This window comes from Simochromis diagramma, unplaced genomic scaffold (genome assembly GCF_900408965.1).
Source record: "Simochromis diagramma unplaced genomic scaffold, fSimDia1.1 OVJJ01000271.1, whole genome shotgun sequence".
In the NCBI taxonomy this organism is placed as follows: Eukaryota; Metazoa; Chordata; class Actinopteri; order Cichliformes; family Cichlidae; genus Simochromis; species Simochromis diagramma.
In genome coordinates, this window is record NW_024386909.1 from 2,040,912 (window position 1) to 2,056,550 (window position 15,639).

General features: G+C 41.4%; 1 protein-coding gene and 1 long non-coding RNA gene across 4 annotated transcripts; one reads left to right on the forward strand and one right to left on the reverse strand.

Annotated features, from left to right (window-relative positions):
* Positions 1-507: 507 nt before the first annotated feature.
* On the reverse strand, positions 508-8,777 carry LOC120736236. Of its 3 annotated transcripts, XR_005696438.1 has the most exons (7): positions 3,257-4,341; positions 2,928-2,990; positions 1,980-2,844; positions 1,802-1,861; positions 1,613-1,703; positions 1,289-1,446; positions 508-696 (listed from the first exon to the last, which is right to left on the reverse strand). XR_005696438.1 is itself a non-coding variant. In XM_040036228.1 (6 exons), the coding sequence occupies exons 1-2, from the start codon at positions 8,299-8,301 to the stop codon at positions 4,578-4,580; spliced, it is 1,086 nt and encodes a 361-aa protein (XP_039892162.1). In that variant the 5' UTR covers positions 8,302-8,777; the 3' UTR covers positions 511-696; positions 1,289-1,446; positions 1,613-1,703; positions 1,802-1,861; positions 4,411-4,577. The 3 variants fall into 3 exon arrangements, 2 of the variants coding, with proteins under 2 accessions (XP_039892162.1, XP_039892161.1); XM_040036228.1 differs by lacking the exons at positions 1,980-2,844; positions 2,928-2,990; positions 3,257-4,341 and adding exons at positions 4,411-4,620; positions 7,259-8,777 and having other exon boundaries at positions 511-696; XM_040036227.1 differs by lacking the exons at positions 508-696; positions 1,289-1,446; positions 1,613-1,703; ... (1 more) ...; positions 1,980-2,844; positions 2,928-2,990 and adding exons at positions 4,411-4,620; positions 7,259-8,777 and having other exon boundaries at positions 3,644-4,293.
* A 537-nt stretch (positions 8,778-9,314) lies between these two features.
* LOC120736238 lies at positions 9,315-13,367 on the forward strand. Its single transcript, XR_005696439.1, has 4 exons — positions 9,315-9,793; positions 12,647-12,759; positions 12,939-13,015; positions 13,259-13,367. It is a non-coding gene; the product is annotated as an uncharacterized LOC120736238 (long non-coding RNA).
* The last annotated feature ends 2,272 nt before the right edge of the window (positions 13,368-15,639 follow it).

A 15,639-nucleotide genomic window follows, 5' to 3' on the forward strand; every position in this document is an offset into this window, starting at 1 on the left:
CAAGGTCTTAAATAATCAGACCCCATCTTATCTTAATGACCTTGTAGTACCATATCACCCTATTAGAGCACTTTGCTCTCGCTCTGCAGGCCTACTTGTTGTTCCTAGAGTATTTAAAAGTAGAATGGGAGGGAGAGCCTTCAGTTTTCAGGCCCCTCTTCTGTGGAACCAGCTTCCAGTTTGGATTCGGGAGACAGACACTATCTCTACTTTTAAGATTAGGCTTAAAACTTTCCTTTTTGCTAAAGCATATAGTTAGGGCTGGACCAGGTGACCCTGAATCCTCCCTTAGTTATGCTGCAATAGACGTAGGCTGCCGGGGATTCCCATGATGCATTGAGTTTTTCCTTTCCAGTCACCTTTCTCACTCAGTATGTGTTAATAGACCTCTCTGCATTGAATCATATCTGTTATTAATCTCTGTCTCTCCTCCACAGCATGTCTTTCATCCTGTTTTCCTTCTCTCACCCCAACCGGTCGCAGCAGATGGCCCCACCCCTCCCTGAGCCTGGTTCTGCCGGAGGTTTCTTCCTGTTAAAAGGGAGTTTTTCCTTCCCACTAATGAGTCACTGGGTCCTGCCTTGGTGAAAGAAAGGACTCAGTGGAGTTTCTAATGCGCATGGTGTCGAAGATACAAGCTCTGCAGGAGTACTTCAATGTCCATCAGGAGTTCACTTTGGACTGGCAGGATCCCCTCTGCAGCAAAAAATGGACAAAGTTTGATCAGTGCTTGAGCACAATGCACAGAAATGAACAAAACGTGCTGCCAAAAACAGATCTAATGATAAATGATTTCTTAAGTGTAAAATATACAGTTCTTAAAGGATAACTATTGTCAAAATGCAACCTGGGCTGTTTTTTTGGGGGGTTTTTTACTGTAAACGAGACAAACATATATCTAAAAGCATAATTACGACAAACGAGCCGTTTTTGAGATTGACCGTGATTTTGTTTTGTGGTCAATAGCCAGTGAATGGGAATACTAGGGGGCCAGGGCATAAATTTGAGCGCATCAAAATCGATACAGTAAAAAAAACAGCCCAGGTTGCGTTTTGGCAATAGTTATCCTTTAAATCTACTTATGTAAAAGTGATACATAGACAACGCAGCCCTAATCACAATCATAATTTGTTGGAAAACGTATTTAAGTTTCCTATTGATTTATCATAGAACTTGAACTTAATGGCAGAATGCTTGGTGATGAGACCTATCATTCAATCTACATTTTATAGCGTATGAAACTGCTCACCTGGACATGAACCTGAACTTGAATAATACCACTGCTTACCTCTTATTGAAACTTTGGGTGCAGACTTAATTGAAGAGCCTCGTATAAACAGGCAGGGTGTGATGTTTAGGGAAACCAAAGAATACAGGCGCCATCATTTCTGCCAGAAGATTCATGGGGTGCAACGAAGCTTTCATTGTGGACTGGCTAGATACCTTCTGCATTCAGAAAGAAAACAAGAAGGGCATACACCATAAACAATAATAACTGACAAAAATAATGAGACAAGAAATTAAAGTAACAAAATAAGTGCAAATCAAGTTTCCCTGTGTTGCAGTGTAGCTGAATGTTTTTCAACAATTTGATTTACGGTAAAACACATACCAAATATTTTCAGCCAAGGTTTGTTTCAATCTTCAGCATGTTTTTCCTGCCATTGTCTTGAAACTGTTTCATCTGTCCCTCTCATTTGATGCTGTTTACAAAAACAAAACAGCAATATTGTAAAGGGAAAAAGGAAAATTAATTTAATGGGGGAAAAAAAGAAAAAAAGATTATGACCTGAAATCTCACCATTTCCTGAGAGTCACAGGTCCTTTGAGTATCCTTATGGTTTCTGCTCAAATTCAGTGTCTGAAAAGGGCAGGAACAAAACAAACCTTTTTAATCATAATAAAGACAAAATAAGATTTAGAGACAGACAACAAAGAAATGTGTAAAATATCTTCTTGAATCTGTTTACTTTACTAACCTTGAAAGAGACTCTTGGGTCTTAGCTGTGCCACCACCCTTAAGCCTTAAAACACATGCATCAGAAAACCAATGCAACAAAATTTCAGATGTCCTTCACTGACATTTTTATTGTCTTGAACATATTTTGACCTCCACACACTTGCTGCTAGTCAAATATATTGCTTTAAACAAATAAAGGCAAAACAAGCATCTAAAGCTTCTCCTGGCATTATGAAAAGAAGAAAGCCAAAACTGCTTAAGCTCTACACTTAAAGTCAACTAACAAATGTGTATTAACCATTGTCAGGAAAAGATGAATTTGACCAAGCACATAAGCTTGTGACATCACTTTTGCAGAAACGTACACCTACAAAATGCTATAATAACAGTTAAAGTCAAGTAATGTTTGTAACAGACAGTGCTGTTTAAATTTCAATGTTAACAGTTCAGTGCAACACTTAACTTGTTTGCTAATTAGGGCAATACAAAATTCAAATAGTTTAAACTCTGTTGTATAGAATATAGAACATCTCTGAAACATCAAAAGTACAGTTCTCAGTAACAATCCCTAGTTAGAGGGATTGTTTAAAGATATATGGTCAAAACCTCTGAAAAGCATGCCTGTGATAACAGAAATCAGGTAAGAGCACAGTACTCAATATCAGCTGGGATAACTGAAAACATAAACAACACAGTAGTTCCCAGTCAAGGTACAGTTAAGCTGACTGTACCGATCTGTTCAAAATGTCTTTAAACGGTCTCTCGCCACTCGTGATCAGAGAGCTCGGCGATGAGGGTGAGTACTCTTGGGTTCACATGAGTGTGTCTTCTTCTTAGTTTTTTCAACTTTTGTTCCCTTCTCTGGGTTAATGTTGAAGAAACACCTTGATAAACACAATAATCCATAATAAAACACTATACAATGAAAAAAAAAAAGGGAAAGGCAAGGGAAAAGTAAAAGAATTACCTCTGAAGAAATTCAAGTGTGGAGCCAAGTTCCAGGGGATAGTGGATATTCAGGCAGTAGTAGCTACCAAGCATAAGACAGATTGCAGAGATGAAGTCAGTATTTGGTCATTTACAACTTTGTGGTCAATGCTGAGCATGAACAGTCTCGATGCAAAGCAGGAGGATCCTTGGAATGAAATACAAGTGTAAAAGAATTAACTGTAAAACCCCCTTTACCATTCAAATGTGTCTTAAAATAGTGAAAGTGCAGACATTTAATATAGCGTATCCTTGCATTAGCTTAGGTTCTGTGCACTTCTGTGCACACTGTACTGATTTTCAACTCACCACAAACAATGATACATGGTGTCACAGGCAGGCTTTCCACTTGGACTTCTTTTGCCAGACATGTTTCATCAACATAGTGGAAGAGGGTCTCCTCTTTTTCATCGAAATAGGAGAGGAGGAGGAGCATCATATCTTTCACGTCTTCTGAGCAGCCCTTCAGCTGTCCCCTCTGCATTCGAAGCTTTATGACAGCCTCCAAGACACGCTTGCTCTTGTCTGCACAAGTGGCTTTCAGAAAGTCCAGAAGCCATTTTCCCTTCTTTTCCAGAAAGTTTCTTTCAGCGGTACCCCAGTAAGTTCTTCAAAATGGACTGTCATTCCAATCGCCTGAAACAAAAAAGGCTACTCTTCTTTGAGGGTTTGCATGTCTGCTCCGCTATTTATTGCTTTGCGCTGAGAGTAGTAGGTGCATTTCATTAGAGTTTTTGCTTCTTCATGACTGAAGCTTGTCTGTTCACTGAGAATCTTCATACGTTCTTTCTTCTCCTGCTGGGTTTCCAGTGTCTCACTGACTGGCAAAAACTTCATGTCCCACTTTATGCAGCCATATGTGTCTTGAACAGATGCTCGCTTTTCAGGTGTCACTTCATCGGTGTCATCTGATCCTCCCTGTTTGCGCTTCTGTAACACTGGTGAAGTAGACCTCTTCACATTTTCAATTCGTGCCTGAATCTGTTTTACCAAAGAGTGGTACCCCTGTCCTACCACATCCCCCTCTATGACATCCTGCAGTGACTTGGGATACATCGCAACCAGTTTTTTTGCAATTTCAGTCGAGGCTCTTCTACTTGGAGAGGCACAGGCTTTCATCATCTCCTTCACAATGATGCGGATCATCTCCCTCCGCAATCGAGGCTTTGGTCTTTTCTCTCTCTGAAGACACTGGATCAAGTCTTCTGGAAAATCTTCACTTGGAATTCTAAAGTTATCTACCCAGTCTAGAGAATATATTGGACTGGGTGAGGGGGAGGCAGAAAATGAGGAGCAAGAAGATGGAGACGATATGCTGGCCTGGCTTGAAATTTCCATATTTGGTGCTGTAAAACAATATCACAAACAATAGATTAATTGTACTTTTTGGACCTTGGCCAAAGCATAATAGAAAAAACAGGAAGCCCTTCATGGCTATTGTGCAATGAAATCATAATACTTACTGGTTTGTTTCCAGGCAGCCAGCAGTTTTCTTGCCTGAACTGGTCTCAGGACAGAGTTCAGATCAGTCTCACTGATGAACTGCAAGTCCTCAGATGTCTCCACTCCTAATGATTGTAGTGCCTCCAGTACAATTTCAAGGATTAAGGCCGACAGGTCCGGCAGCACCTTAGTAATGGAACTCCTTATGCTGTCCCCCATTTCCGAGATGTCTGACAAAAGAATGTGAATAAAGGTCAATTTACACCAAGTGGTACCTTTGGTCTTAAAACATGAAGCTGATCTTGCTTGATACTACACTTTTATACAGTGTTTCGTAAGTACCAAACTAACAGCACCATTATTGTGACAGCACACTGTGTTTCAATGGAACCATTTGGTACCCATACTTCATGTAAGATGTTAATGGATAGAAATCAATTAAGTCAATGATGTTCACACACTTCTCCCACCCCCATTCTCTGCGGCCTGCTGGAGCGGGGGGGCTAGGAGGAGGAGTTGGCCGTCCGACTGCGGTCTGGGGTGTGGGGCCTCCCTGCTGCTGCGGAGTCGGGGTGGTCTGCCTCTCCCCACCGCAGGGAAAAGGGTAACACCACCTGGGTCTGGGTGCAATTCCCCCCTCCAGGGGCAAGGGTACCTAGACCCGGTTTGTAGAGTACGCTTGGGGAGTGTGATTGTGTGTACAGCGTCTCTTTATGTCTGTCTCCATGTTGGTTGAGTGTGGAGTAAGTGCCTATGAGAGCATGAGGGTGGGAATGGATGTTTGTGTCTGTGTGTGCCTGTATGTCTGTGTCTATATGTCAGGTTGGGTATCAGACGCCACCTCTCTGGGGACATCTCAGGCCCTCCAAGGTTTGGAGGCCTATCTCCACCCACCACCACTTCCCCTGCCAGTGGCGGACTCCCTCAGGTGTCGGTGCGTTGGTGGTTCTTTGTGTCTGGGGGTGGGCGTCCGGGTACACACCGGCTCACTCCTTGGCGGCCGCTTATCGGGGCCTGGAGCCTGGGGCTCGCTCGGGCCACTCCGGAGGTGGGGTGCCCCCGGCCTCTCGGCCTGGGGCTCGGTCACTCAGGCACAGCTGGCTGCCGGCGGAGCTCACGGGCGCGTCACTGCAACTCCCCCTGGCTTCTGCTCCGCGGCTGCTGAGTGAGCCCTCATCTGGGACTCTCCTCAGCTCTTACTGGGACAGTGGCGCGGCTGCCCCTCTGTTGGTCTTCCTTGGTCTCTTGTGTTCTGGGGGCCTCTGGATGTCTGGAGTCTTGATCTCCTCCATACCTGCTTCATGCCCTGGAGGACGGGGCTGTGGCTCCCCACACTCCCTAGCAGATCGTTACATGGAGAAACCTTTGGAATGCAAGCATGCTGATCCACACAGGTATGCACACAGGTGTACACATGGGTATTCACAGACGCGGACTACAGCTTTCTTGGCTGCTGCCTCAAAGCACATTGTGCGCTGTCTATCTTGCGTGCTGCACAATATCGTTTATTATTTAGTAACTATTGATATCTATGACTAGCTAGTTTATTGTGATGGTGCTTCGTTTTCTCTATTATTATGTTGCTCTTTGTTGTTTGCTGTCTCCTCTGTTTGTTTGTTTTTTGTTTGTTTTTTCTTTCTCCATACAGGTGACCCAGGAGTTTTTTTTTTGTTTTTGTTTTTTTTCTCTCTCTTCCCCCCCCTTCTCACCGTCTCTTCTCCCCTTTGGTTTTCTCTCTTTCTCTCATTCATTCCCCCTGTCCTATTTATTAAAAAAAAAAAAAAAAAAAAATGACAAAGGATGAACTGAAGCTCTGCCATCACGTAATGTCGCATACTGCTGTTTCTGATGTCATTTAAAAAAAAAAAAAAAAAAAAAAAAAAAAAAAAAGATGTTCACACACTGCATCTTTTCTTTTTCCTTTCTCACTGAGTGCAGATGATACTGAGAATGGTATTCTGTCACGTGCACCGACACCAGAAAATAAACACTGTCATTCTTAATCAAAATGAGAACTACTTCACCAAACTCAACAGAGTCAGAGCCCCCTGTGACAAGGAAGTGTCCTTTCTTGTACTGTGTTCCCTTGTACATCATTTCTACTGTGACCTTTGTATTGGTTTCAGTAAAGTCCAACATTTGAACTGCTTCTTGAATGGCTTTACTGTACAGCACTGAGTAAAATGGAGAACCATCTTTGACTTTCAAGACAGATTGACACAATGACCCTGCTGCAAGATAGACTTGAAACATCTGATGTCTTTCAGAGAGTGTATGGCAGAGGTTTTTGAAATTTTTCAGATTTCTGGCACACCTCTTGAAATAACTGTGCTTACTTTCAAAGCGCATTGTCCATAATCTTATCAGTGGGCCAAATTTCAGAATCAGTGCTGGGTAATGGCGTAGAAAATGGTGTTTTGGTCTCAGGTTGCATTCTGGGAACAGAGCTTTTCTTGACTCTAAATATTCTTGAATAAGAATATCAAGATATGCTACCTGAGCCACTGAAATTTTCTGAGCACACACCATGTCTACAATATCTTTCAGCTGCAGAGTTAAGTTCCACACATCATCTGTGGGGTCTGTCACTATGTCACCAACTATGAGAGGCAGCAATCGGAGGAAGTTCCAGTTCTGTATAGCCTGTCCTGAGAGTTTAGCTGCTTGAGGACTGACCTCAGATGGCTTTGTAGAAGCATCAGAGGCATGGTAACTAAACTGTTTGATGCGTCGGTTCAGAGTGGAGTAAGTGAACCATGCTTTTTTCTTTATGAAGTATTTCAGATACAGTGCCACATCATAAGCCAAAACTCCCTCAAAGATATCATGACCTAGACATGGTGGCAAGCCTGGCATACAAACTCTGACCTTAACTTCACTCCTTCGACGTCTGGTGTATTGTCAATCTGGAGGCGATCAACAGCAGAGTTGTAGTTCTCTTTGGTACGTTCTGGTCCACACAGATTTGGGTCAGCACCCTGAAATTCAGATTTCGTTATCAGGCAGTACCTGCAGAAGTACTTTGAAGAACTAAAGTTTTCAGTGAAGCCACCAATACAGTGAGAACCCAGATTATCACCAGCAATGCAAAACAAAGTTCCTTTGACTCTAGTTTCATCTGATGCAACAATCCCACTGTCCTCCAATTCTTTCAAGTCTGCCAGTAATTCAGAGAACACATTAGCATGACCAAACTCTTTAAAATCTTTCTCCCTGCACAGTAAGACAAGAGACATGTGATCTGTGTCTGAGCGTACATGAAGTGGCAAGTTTGCCACTGATGCATATACAGCTAATACCTTGTGTTTTGTCCTTGCAGAGCCTAAAGGGTTAACGACTTCAAAGGCATCCTGGTAGAGTACTAGCTTGAGACATGATGGGTTTTGACCAAAAAAATCATTTGATTTAAACAGCTTACTATCACTTATGTCACACAGAAAATCAGCAGGAGGCTCAGTAGAGGGCTCTTCTGATTTCTGCCACAGATCAGACTCTAGCAGACATCTCAAAGTCTCTCTTAAAGGCACATAATAGGCAAACCTATCTTTTCTGTTTTCATCTCTCCCTAAAAATATTTTCTTTGGTTCCACATAGTTGAAGGCTTTTTTAAAGGTCTGAGTTCTGGAGTGCACTGTCCTCAATGGCCCGGTATGACATGCAGAAAAAAGATCATAGCTTTTGACAGACTCGCAGACTTTGTTGATGTCCTCCTCTGATAATGATGTGTCATCTTTTAACAGTGATGCAAGTTTACCCAAACTGTATGTCTGTCCCAACTCATGTATGTCCTGCATTTCCTCCACAATGTTCTGTATGGTTGAAGCAGGCAGTAGAAACTGACCCTGCAATTTTAAGTAGAATAGTGAAACGTTTCTCAGAAAAAGATCACAGAATTCAGGGGGCATTTCCATGTTATCTTCATCTGTAATAGACTGTGCAGCAGGCTCGGAAATCAAGGGTACAAAGTCATCTGATGTGGTTGAAACAGATGATGATTGACATGCAGACTCTCTATATAAATCACCAATGCTGCTGTCTGAAAACTCTGTGTTTACGTGACGTGAGCAGTAAACGATGATTTAACTATTTATTTGTTTTCACAGAAAATATTTATAATTTCAACATTTTATTACAGTAAAAAACAAAGTTTTATCCAGTCTCACAATTAACGGTTATTCAATCTATTTAATACAGTAAAAGGAAGTTTTTGGTTTTAAGCTCCATTACCGTTGGAATTTGACGGTGTTTTGCTGTATATTTTACTGACTTTTGTTACAGTGTGGTCTGGTAACTTTATTAGTCACACTTTGGTAGCACCAGGTTGGATCTTCTTTTGCCTTCAGATCTTCTTTGAGTCATGATTTACATTCAGCAACAAGCTGAACTCCTCAGACATTTTGGTCCTTGTTGACATGACAACATGGCACAGTTGCGGCAAATTATTTGGCTGCACATCAATCATGTGAAACTTACACCACATCCTAAAGCTGCACCGTTGTACTTGAGTGCAGTGAAGTCATTGTGATGTTGAAGAAACCAGCTCCAGATGGTCAAAGCTTTGTGACATGACTTATCCTTCTTGAAGGAAATTCATCAGAAGATGGTACACAGAAACTGTGTTCAACATGCACACACTTCTGAACCTGCACTGCTGCACTAAAACAAATACACAGTTACAATATCTACACAGTGCTAGTCTATATAAGACAATTTAGGGATCTGAGGCTGACTTTGTGCTTCTAGCTGGAGTCCAGCCTGATTAATCAGAAGAAGGCTAACTTGGGAAATAATGAACAGTAGATGGCAGTAACACACCACTGATGCATCTAGCCTGCCAAACCCAAAGAAGAAGAACATGGCAGCAAGATTTCGGAAAGATTCACTCACTTTTTAACAATCCCATCAAATATTGTAGATCATGATTGTAAGAGGCCTGTCTGAACTTAATATACAGATTTCATGCTGTTGTTAACTGTGTGATTTCTGATGGTTATGTTTAAGAGGTTTGTATTGAAAGTATTTTGTGATAGTTTATGGTGGGTCATGTGATTTGGGCGGTATTGATTGCTTATTTTAGGCACCTGTTCATGCAGTGTCAGTTGGAGCAGAGAGGATTGCTGAGTTTTTGGTTCTCTTGCGTGCTTTGCTTTAGTTTGTTTCTCTTAGTTTTCTTTTATTTATAAAGATTTAAGTTTCTTTTCTGTCTCAGTGAGTCACTGTTTTGGGGGGAAGGTGTCAAAAAAAGTATTCAGGTCCAGTCTCACCTTCTCAGCAACTTTTCATTTGATTCTGAAGTTGCTGAAATTTGCCAACAAAAATCCATCTATGGAAGAATCTCTACATGGAGCATGGCATTAAGGATGGAGAGGATTAAAGTCAGCAGACATGGATCCAGACACGGAGGTAGGCCCTGGCTGTTAAATAATTGCTGAAGTGGAGTTAGAAGCTTCATTTACTGGTGGATGTGCACAATAAGCTGCTGTTGTTAATTGAAAGGATTTGGCATGCATAGCCTGTTTGGGGCTGTTTGTCTGCAGTAGGATTGAATAAGTGTGGGCACAGGTGATTGTGTTTGTACTGAAATCTTGACACTGCTTTCTCCCACCACAGTTGAACAGGGAGTCCAGTTTGAAGAAACTGGTTTAAGCTGTTAGGAAGCATGAAGCAGATGGTTGGGTGTAGAGCATCTGTTCAAATCTCTTTGGCACATTTCAACATCAGTCTGGTATAGATCAGGCCACATGAAGATCTTGCACATTGCACTCACTCTGACCTCAGTTAAAAAGGCCCTCAGCATTGGGTCAAGAAGATGTTGAGTTTGACCCACAGGCCTTTAAAAGAGAGCTTCATCTCTCCCTGCAAGGACGTGGTGGAAACTCTTAAAACATTACACTGATGTCTTGAATTAAAGGTGGATGTTGGTTAGTTAAGTTTGATTTTGGTCCTTTTCTCTCAGTTGAATTGATAAATGGCTTTTGTGAAAACTGTTGCTGTGGGCTCTGCTTAGTTTATGTCATTAATTAGTTGGGTATTTCATTCTTCTAACTAACATAAGTGATGAGCAGATGGAATTTTCTGGTGTGGGCTTCCCTGGCAGACACTCTCCTTTGGTTGAAGCTGGTGTTCAGTGCACATTGATTTGAATCACTGTGCAGTGGATGGAAGTGTCCTTTTGTTTCTGGTCCCTGAAGAAACACAATATCATTTATACCAAAGCAGGGAGATGCTAATTGGTGTATCTGATTCTGATGCCCTTTCTTTCCCAAAGGGTGGAATGATTGTGTGTGTGTGTGTGTGGGGGGGGGGTGTATGCTGTGCAGTGTTGGGACTAACGCGTTATTAAGTAACGTGTTACAGTAACTACGTTATTATTGTGGTAACGAGCACGGTAACTAGTTATTATGCCAAAATCAGGAACGCGTTGGTCGTTACTGGGATTTAGATAGGCTCGTTACTTCGTGTGGTGGCTATCGCGGAGCTTCCACAGATTCAGTAACATTAGCAAGTGGTGGAGGCCAGCAGGTGGATGAAGGAAAAGGGACGCAGAAGGAAAAGAGACCCGAGGCGGCCGCCGGTCCAAGTGTGAACTGAACTTCAGGTAAGAAGTTATGACCTGCAGTCTCTCTGGGTCAGATATAAACCAAGTTTAGGTGGAGTTTATTTTCGTTATTCTGACTTTTTCCGTACTGCGTGCTAGCTAGCATGACAGAGTTTCTATACAGCTGGGTGGTGCTATGAAGTTAATGATGTTGAACTTTATTTTGTTCATAAGTTATTAGAGTTGCCAACTATCCCGTCTGGTATTCAGAGAAAATATTACGCGTTTCTTATTGAGGTGAAAAGGAACAGTTTGTCCCGTAATTCAGCTACAATGAAAAAGGCACAAAGCTGGAGTTATTCTGTTTACGCTGCACAGCTGCCTCTTCTTCTTTCATTCTCCCCCCTCCCTCTCCCGTTTCTACTTCAATCATGAAACTGATCAATGATCAGCTGATCGGCTCTCTTGTTTGTTTATCGCTCACTTTGCGCCGAAAGAGGAAACCAGCGGATGTCGCGGTAAACAACAGCAGCACGTTTAAGCTTGATCAGCTGTTGTTAGAATTTATTTAATATTAATTTCTAGTATCAGCTGATGTTTGCTGGAGCCACAGCTGTAAAGCTGCTGGTCATGATATGGTTTGGTTATCTGGTGAGAGGGAAACATGAAGATGAAACCAGGAGATGTCCTTACTGAATCATCAGAGCTGTGATGGAGAAACAGGTTTACCTTTTAGGTGACATGAATGAGTTGAAGGGAAGTTATGAACTGTTTCTGAGAGACAAATAACACCAGGATCCTTTTTTATGTAGCTGACAGCTGGTAACTGTGCAGGGGCGGGTCTAGCAAAGTGTTGCCAGGGGGGCCAGGTAGGGCATTAACAGGGAGAGGGGGGCACAAAGAAATACTTTTCTTTCTTATTCTCATTTAAAATGTGTAGCTTTTAAAAAATAATTATCTGAATCTTACAACAAACGATTGATAGATTGATGCATATATACCATCAAAACAGTGTATATCACTGTCAAAACAGTGTTTATTTTCATTCAAAGGCTTTATGATTTTTTTTTTTTTTTTTTTTTTTCCCTATAATGGTGGGCCGGTCTCTAGTCAAAATGCCCGGGCCAATTTTCTGTCCCAGTCCAGCCCTGTATGCAGCTCATCTGCAGTCTGGTGTTACCTACATCTTCCTATTCAGAAGGCAGAATTTCTGAGTTCTGAGTACAATCAAAAGCACCACGACTGCAGTTTTTGTGTTGGATGTAAAAGGCGCGCATGACGCTGTGACGTAGGCTAGAATCATGGCAGTGGTCAATGACGGTCCAGGCGTGGGATTTCTCTCGTGGAAATATGCACATTATCTTTTCCTTTCTATTGGTAGGTGGCACAGTGCACTGTGGCAAGTAAGCAAGCTAGAAGACTGGCAAAGTTATGGAAGCAACACATTAACAAGAGAATTCTGAGTAAAACCAAAGTTACTTTCAAAGTAACTAGTTACTAGGGAAAGTAACGAGTAACTTGAAGTAACTGAGTTACTTTTGAGAGAAGTAACTAGTAATGTAACTAAGTTACTATTTTAAAGTAACTTACCCAACACTGATGCTGTGCCACATCTGCCTGCTGAGTGGGGAGGTAAATGCATATTAGTTTTTTGTGGGGGAGAGTTGTTGTTGTTTTTGTGGGTTTTTTCTTTTTTTAAATCTACTACTTGTTGTCAGTTTCTCTCCACAGCACCTCACAAAGAAGAGCTGCTCTACAGCCAAAGACTCTGGTCAGGAGAAGAGATTTTCCAGTGCCTACTCTCCTGGGTTCAGTGGGTGAAGTTGAACAGGTACATCCTAATGCAGTTTATGAACACATGACTGGTTATCATGTCTTCAACTCTCACTGAGCCTGACATCAGTGTGGTTGTTGATGCTGCAAAACAGGATGGTTTAAACAGATGCTTCGAATCCTCAGCGACAAACCACCTGCTCCAGCAGAGATGCTTAAACCAGTTTTGTGTTCCAGTCTGTGAAGCTGCAAAAATGGCAGACTGGAAGACTCTGATGGCTTTCATCAATTTGAATCTCTCAGAATCTCAACAGGTATGTACTCAGCATTGTTGCCCAGTGAGCAATGTTCAAGTGAAATCTGGTGGCAAATTGTAGGAATGCAGCCAACGTGCAGAGTGTTTGTGTGATGCTATTCTGTATAAGAGTGAGCAATTTAGCCATTATTTAATTACTGTTTTGGTATAATTTTCTGTTCTAAAGTGACTTGTGCCAAAGCATAACAGTAAATATGCTGGCCCATGTGGACCATATAGTTATAATCATTCCTTTTTTCAGTTGAAGACTTGTTGTCAGAACTGAAGGAGGAAGTTTAGGAAAACCAGCACATGATGCAGATAAATTTCAGCACTGTGGCTCGACAGGAGCAGGTCCTGTCTTACCTGAACACCTTTGTCAGTGATGGAGCTTCCTATTTGTATCCAAACACTGGGTCAGTTAAAGAGGGTGGGGGGGGGGGGTAAAGAAAGGCCACTTCCTCCCTTGTGTTGGTGTAGCTGAAGTTGTATTGCACAGTGCTGTGCCAATATTTTCTCCTCTTGCCTTTGGTGCAGTTTATCCATCTAGATTATTTTGGTATGGACAACCCACTTTTGTAGTTTTCTCTGAGCTCTGTGTCTCTGAAAAGTAATGTTTCCATCCTAAAGAAATCCAGACTGTGTTACAGATCTACTGACCTTGTAGGAATTCTTTTCTTTCCTCTGAACTACATCTGCTAACCATATCAGTGTCCTGGAGGAAGCACGTAAAGGCTTTGAACAAGAAGCTTGACTTCATGACAGGCTTCATGCTTCTTTGTAGTTGGCAGGTGTAGACACTGCACCAGATTTCTGAGTTTCAACAAATTCATGCATTTCAATAATATTTGGGACTAGAAAAGGTGGCAGTCAAGAAACAGACAGTGCTTCATTTAACAAAGTCAATATTTACAGCAGAAAAGATGCAGGTCTAGATCATTGGCTTTAAATATTTATTAAAAACCCTAGACTAACCTCCAGCCTTAAAGTCTGTCATTTCAAGAAACATGAACAGAACATTTAAAATGGCTGTCAGATAAAATCCACAGCAAACCTGATGCTGCCAGTGCCAGCTAGCTTCCATGTTGGAAAAACACAGATGATGTGGAAGTGCTTTAAATTTCTCTGGAAACCACCAGCATGTGGTTTCACAATCAGACCTCCACGCATCATATTTCTGCCATGTTGTTTTTGAGACCAGTATGGCAAAAATCCTCATCTTGAGGCTCCAGAATGAGAATTCCCAAATAAAAGGGGCAGTAACAGCAGCTACAGCCATCTCTATGCTGTTAGCAAGGCTCTCCACTTTCTGTGTAGAAACTTGCACTGTGAAGTCCGGGGTTGTTTACATTCAATGCAATGCTGAAGACACTGGTGTTGCAATCATTGGAAGATGCAACAAAATGAAACAAAACACATTTTCATCTCTTAATGTTATATACAAATCTCTGATGGTGCTCTCTCTGATTTTTCATTAGACTTGTTAACAATTAAAAGGAAACCCAACATTGAGAGTCTTAGGAAGATAATCACAGAGGCAGAAACTTTCCACGGTATCATCTCAGGTTTCTTAAAATGAAGTATTCAAAGTCTGAGGTAGGGTTGTTATTTGAGGTATTCCTGGAAAATCTTTGAGGTCCATTTGAAAGCTCCAGATTCTTTAGATTTTCTGTCTCATACTTTGATTGCAAATATAGAGGATTGTAGCTCAAGTTAACATGGAAAGATAGAGGTCTAAAGTCTCTAAAACATTTGGATGTTCAGTCTCTGACAGAAGGTTTGGAGACATGTAGAAAGTTCAGTTTTGAATGGGTGAAACTAATATTTTATTCAGTTTCTCAAACACAAGGCAGATAATATTCTTCATGTACATTATTTTTTTTACAAATATTGGAACAACAAAATTAAACAAAACATTTTCATGAATTCATCTTTTAATGTTCTACACAACTTCGCATGGTGCTCTCTTATTTTCCAGTTTGTGTTTTGGATAGACTAAAATGTATTTACAATAGCCAGAGTTGACTGATTTCAAATATTTCTAAAATCCAATGGTTAAAAATAAAGGTCCGAAAATTCACCCCGTTCCTCTTATTTACTGAAAGAGATCAAATCTGACACTGTTATGTTGAGCTATAAAAGCAAGAATAGTAAAAGATTTAATACAAAAAAGCTGATATACATTACAGTGTCTGTAATTAAAGGAGCATTAGCAGCTGGCAAGGCTCTCTGCTTGCTCCTTCAAAACTTGTATTGTGAAGCCCGAATTTGTTTACATTCATACCAGTGTTTAAAACAACAGGGTTGAATTCATGTCTGTTGCCTGATGGCATCGACCAGCCAAACATCTGGTGTGAGTTGTGGAGGGTCCATTGAGGTCCAGGCACAACCTTGCCCACAGGATGATGATAGGGGCCCTCATAATTTGCACCATTTGTGATTGAGTTTACCTCCAGGTGCTGGGTGTACTCCCTGAAACCGAATCACAGACACAAAGTCAGTTCTTGTTTTAAATTGAAATCTGTACATTTCACCAAATGAAATTAATTCCCAAGATAGTGACTGAATTAAAAACAGTTCTGTTTAATAATTGGAGATACTTACGTGAAGTGGGACACCCTGATTGAGATGCTGAGAATCTGG